The 13,612-nt window shown below is 38.8% G+C and overlaps 2 protein-coding genes across 2 annotated transcripts in view; one reads left to right on the forward strand and one right to left on the reverse strand.

Moving 5' to 3' along the window:
• The window catches only part of rump (heterogeneous nuclear ribonucleoprotein rumpelstiltskin), a 163,143-nt gene that overhangs the window by 109,133 nt on the left and 40,398 nt on the right, over positions 1–13,612 (forward strand). The gene's annotated exons all lie outside the window — the stretch shown is intronic.
• maca (RNA-binding protein maca) lies at positions 9,332–10,655 on the reverse strand. Its single transcript, XM_018111018.2, has 2 exons — positions 10,575–10,655; positions 9,332–10,481 (listed from the first exon to the last, which is right to left on the reverse strand). Exon 2 carries the CDS (start codon positions 10,424–10,426, stop codon positions 9,416–9,418), a length of 1,011 nt encoding a protein of 336 aa, XP_017966507.1. The 5' UTR covers positions 10,427–10,481; positions 10,575–10,655; the 3' UTR covers positions 9,332–9,415.

The raw sequence follows: 13,612 nt of genomic DNA on the forward strand, positions 1-13,612 counted from the left end.
ATACAAAAATGAGACTCATGTATTTTATCGACTGCACACCAAAAGAAAAATCTTGAATTAAAGAAAAATATATAGAAAATGATGTTATTTGGATTACTCGAAGATTACGAAGATTAAGAAAAAGAGTTGACATAGAATGAAAACGAATAAGATTGCCTTGCAAAACTTTGTAACAAATTTAAGGATTAAAAGATGAGAAAGAGAAAGAGCAGAGCAAAACATTAATTTACAATACATCATATCAAAAATGCAGTTAAACACGAGGCCAGTGAAACGTTTAAGCGTAAATTAGCCAAACAACGGACGTAATCAAAAAGTAAATGCAAAACTCCAAGGGAAACTCGAACTCAAGCAGATCCATTGTGTAAATATTGACGCTTAGCTCTTAAGGCCAAGTACCGCTTAAGCTGAAGTTCTATTGTCTGTCATCTATAATATAATTCCCAACTCGTTAGCCAATCACGCGTCATAGCTTCAGTATGCCACTCGCCGGGAGTCATCCATCGTCTGGCTGGCGCTTCCGTCTGTCGGAAGCGTTGGGACCACCCACACGGCCCAGGGAGTGGGTCGGCGTGGTTCCGCCTGTTGGCGTTGCTGTCACACTTGGCTTCGACTGCCTCTGGTCGTATAATAATCTTGATTTTGTGGTCAATTGAATTCTTAACTTCTCCAGCTCAAGAACACAACAAGGCCGCAAAACGGAAGCTCGACAGATACGAGCGACTCGAGGGCGTGCACGGCGCGTGGTAGACAGTGGAAACTGGGCGGGTGGGCGGATTATTGCGGTGGCCCACCAATTGTGGTGCTCAACAGCTCACAGCGAAATGACTGACCAGAAATTGTGTTGCCTACTCCCACTATTGGCCATTGATTTGGCCGAATTGTTAAACGAGTGCTGCCAGCAAAATGGTCAAAAGCCAGGATATCAAAAAATATATTTGCCACACAATGGACTCTGCTCCACTTGTTTACAGTGGGCAGTGGGTGGCAGGGCAAAAGACGAAATCTATTTGCCGACTGGGCTATACGTAACCAATAAGTATTAGCCAATTTTATGCTTTATGCTCTTTATGAGCCACAGCTCCTACTGCTCCTCCTCCTGCTCCTTCTCCTCCTCCTTCTCCTGCTACTGCTACGGCTGGCTGCTGCTGCTTCACTGCGCCTGATTACAGTCCGGACGCCTGAACCGAGACCGGAAAAAGTCTTTACCCACAACAATTCCCCAAAAAACATTTTGTTAGCACTTGCTACTTGTTTCGTTAGTGTTAGTTTCGTGTAGGAACATCTTTATGGGTAATTAAAACTTTTGCCCATTTTGGTATCGATTTGATTGCGGCTATACCCTGTAGTGTAGAGTGTTGAGATAAGCATAGCCAACGTGCTGCAGTGTTTGTAACAAAAGCATGATTTTTGTATTATAATTTAGTTTTTAGTTCCATTTGTTCTATATATTAAGCAGATTAACACTTTCTTTTAAATATTTGATTTATTTTATACCTCAGCTCCCTTATAAATATCGATCTATTTATGTTCATACTTGTCCTTATACAGGGTATTTTCAGTGCCCAGATAAACTTTATACTAATTCGGCTTTGTCTTTGCCTTGCTCAACTCCAATTTATTGCACTTCAATAATACAATTTTTTCCTGCTTCCTCGCTGTGTATACTTATATCGTACGTTAGCTCCATCGAACTGTGTGAAACTATTTTCGAATAGTTCTGGGGCACGTTTGTGTGTCTGCAACATTATTGAAATGGGTAATGGGCGTGTTGTGTCTGCAGTTCTCCAGTTTTGCATTCCATTTGCGCAAATGATTTTGGGCTAGGAATGTTTGCCCTGTTACTTTTCGGCAAATCCAATCGAACTTGCAATTATTTGGGGTTTTCTTTAACACTGCAAATATTTGTACATACGTACATATATCTTCAAACTTCTGGTCTTGGCATCCGCTGTGGATATTTGTATGGAACTTTTTGGCTACATTACTTTAGATACAAGTCAGCTTGGAGAAGAGAAGAAAGCCCGTGGTAGTCCGAAACTAGAGAACTGTGAAGCATTCCTAATAGCCTTTGACCATATACAGTCAGTGAAACACTAAGCAATGGGTAACCCAAAGATAGTTGCTATGCATAGACAAAGGCTCAACCAGTAAAACATTTACTTATAAAAACGAGGAAGGAATTGCGTAGAATAGAAAAAGAGAAGGAAAATTACTAAAAAATCCTCTCAGTTCATAAAGAATTGCTCTGCACTACAGTTAGCAGCCAGTAAAACGTTTACCTAAGAATATAAAATGAGAAAATAATTCTGAATAAAATATAAGAAGCATAAAATTTGGATATATGCTTCTATACACAGCAGGCAGTAAAAGTTTACTGAGATAGATAAAGATATAGAGAGGGTAGGTAGTATTCAGTTAATTTTATATATGTACACACATACATATGTACATATTCAATCATATCCTTCTAGTTTCAAGTAGAAGCATTCAATCTGAACCATTTGAATTTCCCATTAGACTATGAACGCATTATGAGCTGCGTCATAAGCAGCAAGGATTATACAGAAATTGCTGTGCACAGCGAGTGCTTGATGTGATGGGGGATGTAACTAGCGCTTGAGCTGGTGGCATACACCTGGGCGTGGCACTGGGCGCCCCATTGTGATGGCGAAAAGCAGATTTGCTGCATTATCTGAACGCAAGTGCTAAGTGCAAAGCCTTTACACAAATTTTCAAGTATTAGCGAGGCGAATGCCTCTCTCTCTCTCTCTCTCTCTCTCTCTCTCTCTCTCTCTCTCTCTCTCTTTCTCTCTCTCTTTCGCTCTCTGACGGCGCCCCAGAGGCAAACTTCCGCTTGTTTGTTGGGGAGCTTAAAACTACGGCCTATCAGACATACACACCTACAGCCACACGCACACACTCACACTCACATGCACAAACACAGGCACACGCACGCCGGGCAAGACAAATTGGTCTTTGGTAGACTCCACTTAAGGCGGCTCTACATATTTTCCTTTCGCAGTTGCCCAAAGGCAATGCGAACAAAGTTAAGGAAAAATCCATATTTTATTTTGATTATTTTCCGGCGTCTGTCGGCAGGTGTCGATTTCTTGTGACTGTGTGGGTGAAATTAAATTTAGCCCCACACAGCCAGAGAGAGCGAGAGAGCGAGAGAGAGAGATTGACGCCTTTTCTTTCAGCGTCAATCAATTTCGCTCGTCAGACAAAAACAAGCCCACAAAAACGTCCCCAGTAATGGGAAAAATTATTGAATTTGTCAACGACTGCCACAGGACGGCCAAGAACAAAAATATTATAGGAGCGTGCTGATATCGAATCTGTATGCACTAGCACATACCCTGTAATCAGTTAGAAATAGTTCACGTTTCTTTCTTACGAATGGTATTTCAATATCGATTCGATCAATATATAAGTTTACATTAATTAAAAATTTTTACTATAAAATGTGATCACATTTAAGATTATCTTATTAAAGTTCTTCTCTCAGCATAACGTGCCGTATTTAATATTTAAGAGCAATTTTTAAATTGGAAATTGATAAATGGAGTAGAATCTATAAAGAGAAACACATTATAATTATGATTTTTTTATTTAATAACTAAGACTAAATATAATCATTTTTTAGCAATTTTTGTAAGGTTTATCGAAATTTTAGGCATTATTATCTTTAATTTCTGACTTTTATAATAATGCCCAATTTATAATACCTTTATATAAAATTACCTCAAAATAACTTGGTTTAATCTGATGGAGAACCAATAATTAAAATCGATATTTATCGATATTGAGAAAAAATATTTCTGTAAAAAAGAAAACATGCATTGCTGAGGCCTTCACAGCTCTCGGCGCAAATACTTCATTAATCGCAGCTGGAATCCATTTTACCAATTACAGGGTATAAACACTTTTCACCCATAGCTTAAAGCCGCGCACAGCTTTAAGCTGAAGATTTATGCGACTTCGCATAGGTGTCAGACAAACAAAATTATGTTTGAAAACGATTTTGTACCTTGGCAGTCATACATCATCAGGCTCGATGCTGGGCGAGGGGAGAGCGGAGCGGAACTGAGAATGGGGGGATTACGCTTGCTGTTGCTACCTGGAGGGGGGCCTCTGGCAACCCTCCAAAGTGTAACAACCCTCAACGTTAACAAATTTGTTTGCGACGTTTTTAAATTTTCCCAAATACACACAAACCGGGAAGCTAATGTAAATTGTATGTGTGTGCGTGTGTGCGTGTGTGCGTGTGTGCGTGTGTGCTGTGCTTGGGGTAGGTGAGGGGGCCGCACCTTATTTAGTCAAGCTAACCTAACGGTGCCCGAACCAAGTGATTTGTTGACAAAGAAATTTTTTAATAATTCACAAGGCTACAAAAAAATAGAAAAATCTCATTCAGCATAAATGATGATGTAATTTTCGCTAAAAATTGAAAAAATCTTCAAACGTATGCGAAGAGGCGGGTGAATGGGGGGACGGGCGGCAGCGTGGCTTGGGGTGCGTACATAAAATATGTTGCAACAATCTGTTGGCGTGTGTTGCCACTGACGATGATGAATGTTGCACGCATGCGTTGCACTGATTTGACGGACGAACGGACGGACGGACGGACAGACGGACGTACGAGCGAACGGCTCTGACAATCTTGTCACGGCGTGCTGCTAACTCCCGCTTGAGTGCGCTCCCAATTCCTGCCAGAAATGGAGTAAGTTCAAATCTAATCTATGCAGCTGGCAGAAACGTGTGCAAACCCAATGAACTCAGCTGTGGGCCAGACAGGGCTGCCACCTGCTATTAGGAATTGACTGAGCTACTTGATTTCAGAAGTCTTGCCAACTGCTGCTGAGGCCGAGGTAAAGATCTGTATGATTAACCGAAGTTTAGGAGACAATTCGAAAATTTATTCATCTGCCATTATCGAGCACCAGAGCTGCCACCTATGTATGTATATAAACAAAAAGTTGTACAGCGGAATGTGACCGTACTTTCAACGCTAACATGAGCCGCTGGCCAGAGAAGAGTGGTCTTTGGTCAGTGCCTGAGGTCCATTTGGGACATCTTTCAAAAGCGAATTAGTTGTTAGCTCATGATATAAAATAATAGATTAATAATAAAATCTTGACAAATTCCTTGAAGAGCTGCGCAATAAATGGGATGAACAGAGTTGCCATCTACCGCTAGCAAAGTTGCTGCCACCTAGTCCAAACTGTAGCTAACTTTTCACAGTAAATAACTTACAGTAGACAAAGAGAGCTTAGTATTCTTCGTCAAGCAAATTGGTTCAAATAGTCTCCCATATTCTAACTCCTCTCGCCATTGACTTCTTTTGGTTATCCACACCTAACCATTCTCAGCTAAGTCCTAAATCACGCTAAGATCTCTCAACTGTTAGAGACTCTTCAAATACTTATCCACTATCCACTCTCAGCTAACTCCCAATTCACGGTAAGACCTCTCAACTATAAGACACTCTTCAACTACTTATTGTCGCATCATTTCAGCACAATTGGCTAGCTAAAGTTCCATTTTTTCCCCGATATTTGTCGGCAACCCTCCCAAATCTAATGAAGCGCATGATGTCTGACGGATTTTCCCATAATTCTACCAGTCAAATTGATAGTTGACCGCAAGTTCCGTTCATGTACGAAAATGTACCCAATGTCTGTCGTAATGCTCATGGCTCATTAGTTTTCGCCTAATTTGAGTTGCAAGCGGCTTGTACGTCTGTCTGGCGCTGCCTTCTAATGGAATTCAATCAATTTTCATTTATTTCGATTACGAAATTCGCACCACCAAACAAATGGAGCTAGCCACTCCGGACAAGTCCCCCCCTCAGCGCCGGCAAGAGCCCGACCAAAACCATTTCGTGTCTGCAAATGGGCACTGAAAAATTTCTTAATTATCCTGACGTGCAGCCTGTGTGGAATAGCAGACGCAGGCGATGGCCAAGAAGGGGGCAGGAGGCAGGAGGCGGGCGAAGATGGTGTGAGCCCCTTGGTTGACATGCTTCATCAACATTTTGGTTGTGTTTTCTTAATGTTCCCCAGACAAAGCAAGACAAATGAGCAAGCATATCAAATACATAAAAATAAATATACTTGGAGTCTAACGAAATTCTACATTGAGAAGCGCCAAGAGAGGCGGTATCCGCCTCATAATATTACATGTACTAGAAAATAACACATTGAGAGGCGCAACGACTGATGATGATGCCATGAGAAGCGCAGAGATTGTAAGAAACAACAAATATAACAGCAAATTGTTTCCGTGAGAAGCGCAAAGAGACGTCCTAGAGCAGCACGAAAGCATTTTTGATATGATCTTCCTAGGCTCTGTTCGGTCCGTTGCGATGTCTTATGAAAACAATATGCCACAAACGTCAATGGGACAAATAAAATGAAATATCAAAAGGAAAGAAACTTGACCAAAAAAGGGTTTCGCCAGTGCTGGCAACGGCTTATAATCTGCTTATCAAAGGGTTGCACGGACGTAGGCTACCCTGAGAGTCCTTTCTAGCTAACCCAATGTTTTGCACAGAGGACTCCGTCCACAAATATGAAAGCACGTCAACAAGGAAGTGAAAATTCGATTTGCATTTTCTTGTGCAAAATGAAATGAAATTAAATTTTCCTCTTCATATCATTTATTGTTTTTGGTTTTCCTTTGAATTCGGCTCCATTCATATCACAAAGCAAAGGAAATATATTTACAAGCCCGCAAATTGATTTTCAATTTATAATTTAATTCAATTTTTGCAATTTAGGCCCCAAAAGCAACAAAAGCTCTGTCCTGCCACAACTACAGTTAACTCTGCCGAACACCTGCTGTCCAGTAATGCAAAGCAAAGTATTATACAACAGGTATCTGTCCAGATGAATCGCATATGTACATATAAGCGACGCACAAGTTTATTAAAAAATGCCAACATATTCAAAAACAGCATGAATGGGGAACAATTTTTTTTTAAATAACTGGCTGAATCTTGTATACACTCACATAATAGCATATTCAAGTGAAACTGTACATGAAAAAGTCTCTTGATCAACTGACACCAAAGGCTGACCAGGATAGGTTTCCTGGCCATAGTTAACAAAGCTTAGCTACAGACAATTATTAAAATAATATTAAAGTAGGGCGCGATCTTCTGCATTTTAGTTGTTTCCAAATTTTGGAACGCATCTTAGTTGTATCAATGGATGGGCCACTAGATTTATTGATATTTCTGTTAGGATTTCATAAATATTTGGAATTGCAAAATAAGATGGAAAGCTGAATGAACATTGCAAGAGATCGATATCCACTTAATATAATATTAATATTTTGTAATTGAGTAGGAAAAGCGCTTTCCTCTGTGATTCTCACACTTTTACCTATACATACAAACATACATATATAAACATATACTGAAATATCTCATAAGGTATTTGCAATTCAACAGAGTGTCACAAACCTCTCACGCAACTGCATATACCCTCAGCTGGCCAGGCAGGCAGGAAGAGGACCCTTGCAACAAACTGGAGGGACATCAAACAAATCTGTAAGTGAAATCTGCCTGCCCACTGGCAATGCGCTCCGAATGGAGGGAGGGGGAAAGCGCAAACGTAAGAATTGAACTCTGCGAATTGCGAATCGCGAATCGCGCCTCAATTATAATGAGAAAAGCAAACGAATTGGGAATAATTTTCAATTCACTTGTTTCCCACCTACATTCGTGGCGCTTTTTTTTTTGGCTTCATTTTATTTCGTATTTTCGGCAGCGATCCTCAGATATTTATGCGCCCTTTGTTTTCATTATTTTTATCGTACGGCGGGGCATTGCGCATTCATGCGAAACCCAAACGGACAATGCCTCGCGGCGCTGAGCTCCTTAGGTTCGGTTAGCTTTGTATGTATAATAAAGCTGTTAATTTTTTTGTGTGGGGGCGTGGCTTGTTTGGAGAGGATGTTCACGTAAGAGACAGAAAGAGAGAGAGAGATAGGATATGAAATAACTAACTTATTCGTCAGGTAATACCTGACTGCAATTGCATAATTATATGGTCTTTGCATTTTACATTCAACATCTAAATTCCAAATATGGGCTTAAACAAAAACAATGACAGAAGGACAAACAGACAGCCAGGCAGACAGCCAGGCAGACAGACAGACATACAATCAGACAGACAGATGGACAGGTCTAAATCGACTCAGCTCGTCGCTCTGATCAAAATTATATGTATGCATGTATATAATTTATGGGTTCTGGCACGCCTATTCTTCTGCCTATTACATGACTTAAAAAAAAAAAAAACAATTTACCCTGATTTTCCATTTAAAAATTTACAAATTATGTTTTTTATGTATTCGGTTTTTTTACTGACCAACAAAAGTCTTATTTTCCATTTTCAATGAGTTCAATAGAGAATAATATAAACTAATAAAAATATTTATTTAAAATAAAAAAAAATAATAATATTAATAATAATTTCATACAATATATATGATATAAATATTTAAAGGAATAAATATACCTATTTAAAATTTAAAAATAATAATAATAATTTTTATAAAAAAATTATAAATAAATATTTATTTCTTTATAGATATATATATATATATATATATATATATATATATATATATATATATATATATATATATATATATATATATATAAAGAAATAAATATATTTATTTATAATTTTTTTATAAAAATATATGTATAATAAAAATAATTAAATACAATATAAAAACCTTTAACTAAATAAATATATAAAAACCTTTGTTCCTGTAGCCGAAGTATCATCTATTCCAACAGGCCAACCTTAGTCTGATCAGCTGTTAAACATAAAAGCAATTTCAGCTTTAATTTTTCGAACAGTGGAAACCCTAGAACATATAATACATACACACATACATGTACACATGTATATTCAAATGTATGCATAAGTATACACATGCACATATAAGAAATAGTATACACACTTAAATATTTATATAAGTTATACGAGGTATATGTATAATTATACATACATATATATTTATATAAGCTATATATGTATAAGTATACACATACATATGTATATAGAGACGACGCTGACGTGGCTTCCCCGTTAGGCACACGTGTTCGTTCCTAACCTCTGCGAATTCACGAACTTTGCTAGCGAATTTTGATTAAAATTACCAGCACTCCTTGAATGTGCCTATTTGTTTAAATAGTTGCTAAAGATAATATAATGAGCTGAAATTTAATAGATTTCCCGCTAACCCAACATGCCAAATGGGGGAAATAAAACAAACTTGGATTTTTGCTATGAACACTCAGAGGGAATGTTTATGAAATTGTTTATTGAAATTAGAAAATGTGTTTCTCTTATTGGTTTCAAGTCTCAAGAATGTGGAATAGAAAAGATTCCTAGATGTCATCTGGTTTGGGTATGGCGACAAACCTCTTGTAGGGTATTTTAAATCGAAGCTGTCTCCTAATTCTGATCTTTGCAGCATTAGATCCGGTGGTCAATACCGAACTGACACCGTTAGCGGCCTTTTCTGGAACGTTGTCTCTGATGGCAGCCAAGTCAACTGATTCATTCGATGCGGCCAAGGCAGGGGCAACCGGGGCAGATCTGAAGTGCATTAAGTATTTGTAGTTGAGCGATGTCTTGGGCTTTAGTGAGGAAGCTGCCGTTGCATCAGCCGTAGCATTGTCCACTTGGCCAAAAACGAAACATTTCGGATTCACGGATTGTTTTATCTCCTCCTTCGGCGAGTCCACGTGAGTATCAGTTGATGGCTGTGCCACCGATGGGGTTTCCACGGCTGAGTTCGATGGCACTGGCACTGGCTCGTCGGGTTCCGGGCTCACTGGCCACACCTTGGAGGGGTAGGCCAATCTGACGTATAGCGGTGGATGGCCATGCTCCAGAACAAGGTTATTCCCGGCCAATATAGCCCTGTCTATCGAGTCCTTCATCTCGTAGCGCACAAAGGCAACGCCCCGCGACCTGTGCGTGTGCCGATTCTTGAGTAGGTTCACATATACTACCTTGCCAAAGCGCTCGAATATCTGGCGCACCTTCGCTGCATTGTAGGTCAATGGCAAATTTGCCACATATATCTTGTGTCTATCGGCATTTATTATCGGAGACCAAGAGACCTTAAGCTTCATGCCGCGCAATCGGCAGCCGTTCATCGCTTTCAAAGCCCTGTTGGCACTCATGGAGTTGACGTAGCTGATGAAGCCGCAGCAGTGACTGGCTCCTGTCTCCGGGTCGCGTATGATCTTCAAATCGTACAGTTGGCCAAAGCTCTTGAACAGTTGGTAGAGCTCATTCTTTTGCATGTCGCCTGGCAAGTAGTCGACCATCAAATTAGTGCCTTCAGACTCCTGAATCTCTTTGCCAGCGGAGACAGTTCGCTTTGCCATATATTTGGCAAATGCCGCATCCTTTAATTGAACCGTGGAGTTCCATAGACGATTGCTACATAGAATATTACAAAGCCAAACATAATATAATCAAATAAATTATCAATATTTGTTTCTCTTCTGTTCTCTCGGTTATTGAATAACTTACGAAAATATCCGAATTTTCTTTAGTATAAAAACCACAGCGCGGATAAATTGAACCGTGGAGGTTAATAGACGATTGCTACATAGAATACTAGAAACAAAACATAATACAATCAAATAACTGATCAATATTTGTTTCTCTTCTGTTCTCTCGGTTATTGAATAACTTACGAAAATATCCGAATTTTCTTTAGTATAAAAACCACAGCGCGGATAAATTGAACCGTGGAGGTTAATAGACGATTGCTACATAGAATACTAGAAACAAAACATAATACAATCAAATAACTGATCAATATTTGTATCTCTTCTGTTCTCTCGGTTATTGAATAACTTACGAAAATATCCAAATTTTCTTTAGTATAAAAACCACAGCGCGGATTAATTGAAACATTTTTTGCATTCTCATGCTCGACAGCTTTTGGAACCAAAGTGTTGACAGCACTGAATTTTTAACTGAATACACTGCCTGTAGCATCTGGTAATCGATAGTTTATTATCGATCCATCGGTAGGGCTGTCCATGCATAGCAATAGATTTTTAATAATTATCGATTATACGAATTTATAAAATTTAAGAGAACCAGTACATTAAATAGGCCTGCTAAAATGTTCAGAATCAAGCAAGCTCTAGTAAATTTAAATCATGCATGTAAAGCTAAATTGCTATCGATAGGAGTGAAGTGATATCGATAGCTTTTTATTTTTTTTAATAATTAATATGACTAATTTTTTCCATATGATTTAATATGACTTTTATTTCTATAAAATGTATGTATGCCGTAAGTTTTTAATTATACCAATATATAGACATATGTATATAAATTTACATACACATTCACAGCCTTGCGTGCCAAGATAAAATGAATCGCCTCTTTAGGGGCCAGAGGAAAAGGCGTAAAACGCAAAAGCTGCTACCAAAAATGGAAGAGGTAAAGGAAACCGAGTTCTTTCAGCTGTTTATTTATTTGTTTGCTGATTATGGAATTGTTAAGGACAGACAAGGAATGCGAACGATTTGAAGGTTTGCCCCTGCGCCAGGTACATTAATTGGAGCAGGTGCGAAATTTGGTAGAAAACAAAACAAACCAAACGCGTGAAAAAGTATGGGGCGATAACGATTCACTTGCTGTACCTATTGAATAATTTCCAGGGTATTCGAGTCTCGATGCAGTTGGAATAGGAAAAAAGCTTTTACTCATTGTCTGAGTGTTCATATTAATTAATTTCCATTTCCGTTTTCCGTTATCTTGCGCACGCCGATTTTTACCTTTATGCAGACTCAGCAATTAATCAAGTTTAATTACGCCCTAACGTTTCGAGTTAGCCGGGCCTCCACATAGGGATTCTAGCGAACATTGGCCGCATTAATCACTCGAATATGCCCAAACATTTCTCATGTGTGCGAGAGAGCGAGCGTGGGCGGAAGTGCGGCGGGCGTTTGGCATCCCATTAGATAAGAATAAGAGTCTCATAAAAGGGACGTCTCACGTAAACAGCGCATTTAAATATTTGCCAGGATAACGACCCATTGTCAGATCATTTAATGACCTCTCAACTGAAAAATATGTTTGAAATAATTTCAGCCGAGACACGTAAGGCCACACAAGTTCCACAATAATGGCCAGACTTAGCGAATGCAACAACCAGCGCAAGCTGTCATAGTCTGACTGCTATGTCCGGTAACCATGAATTGTGGATGCTGTTGTTATTGAGGACTTTGTGTACCTTGTGGGTTTTGTTTCTTAAACGGAATTGGTACATTTCATGTAATACCCTATATATACTTTTCTTACACCAATAAATGCAGCTACATTTTTATTTTTTTATTGTTGCTTAAACAACTTAAATAAATTATTCTATATTTATACCCTTCACTTTTCTGAAAAATATTATTTCAAGAAATACAAATATATCAAATAAACAATCAAAACGCCCATAAATAAATTTTGAATTAAGTATGTACATATGTATATATAAACCTTTAAGAATTAATTTAAATCAAATCACATTCGCAATATTTATAATATCGTTCAATTTTATTTTTGAGTTTCTCGACGTTGTTGCTTCATTTATCTCATTTGTATGCGAAAATCTTCGATTCAAGGATTCCCCATATTAATGCACACACGCAGACACACTGTATGTATGTATAATCACGCACACACACACGTATGCACATGCGTGTCAACTGAAGCCGCGACCTCCAGCTTTGTATCTAATTGGCAGCAACATTGTGAATGCAAACAATTCACAGCTGCAATTTGACAACAATGAAATACAATTTCGGTGTTTCAGAACCAATTGAGACGATCTTTGTATGCGCAATTGGAAGATATCTTAACATATGGATTGTCTGGCTGGGCATTTCCCCCCACACACTCACACTTACGCGCACACACAGCTACATAATTACATATATGTACATATATATATACATTCCACATGGCTTTGCTGTCTGTCAAAATTGCCAAAAACAACAATAATGGCAACTACAATAACAACAGATGTTCGAACTTCGAAGCTGCGCGAAAAGGTAAACGAGTTGCGCTCACGATTATATCCAAAGAGAGCGAGAGAGCAATGTAACTGGTTGGCTTCGTTCGTGTGAGTGTGTGTATGCGAGTAGGTATGCGCTTGTGTGTGTGGGAGGCATGTAACACTGACTATGACCTCAAACCACCCACAGTTACAATGCAAGCCGCTTGCGCTGGCAGCGATGCTAGCGTCAACAGCGATTTTGCATTTTGAAGAAACAATTTTTGCATTTGCTGACGTCACACGCTACAAAATACAATTGCTGAGTTTGCCGATGTTTCTTGTTTGTTGTTAGTTGTCTGTTGGTTTAGCTGCTTGTTGTTGTGCCCACAAAAGGTGCGCTTACAATTTTCTCCACTTTCTACAAGAAAAATGTGAGAAATCAAAAAGATGCCACCGCTTTGTCTCATTTTGTATAAGTGTGTTTGCCTGTGTGTGTTTGAATCTGTATTTGTATGTATGAGTGTGTGTGGCGGCCACAAAAGTTCACTGAGAAAGCAACTTG

This window comes from Drosophila navojoa, chromosome 2 (assembly GCF_054131105.1).
Source record: "Drosophila navojoa isolate 15081-1374.11 chromosome 2, UAZ_NAV_1.0, whole genome shotgun sequence".
In the NCBI taxonomy this organism is placed as follows: domain Eukaryota; kingdom Metazoa; phylum Arthropoda; class Insecta; order Diptera; family Drosophilidae; genus Drosophila; species Drosophila navojoa.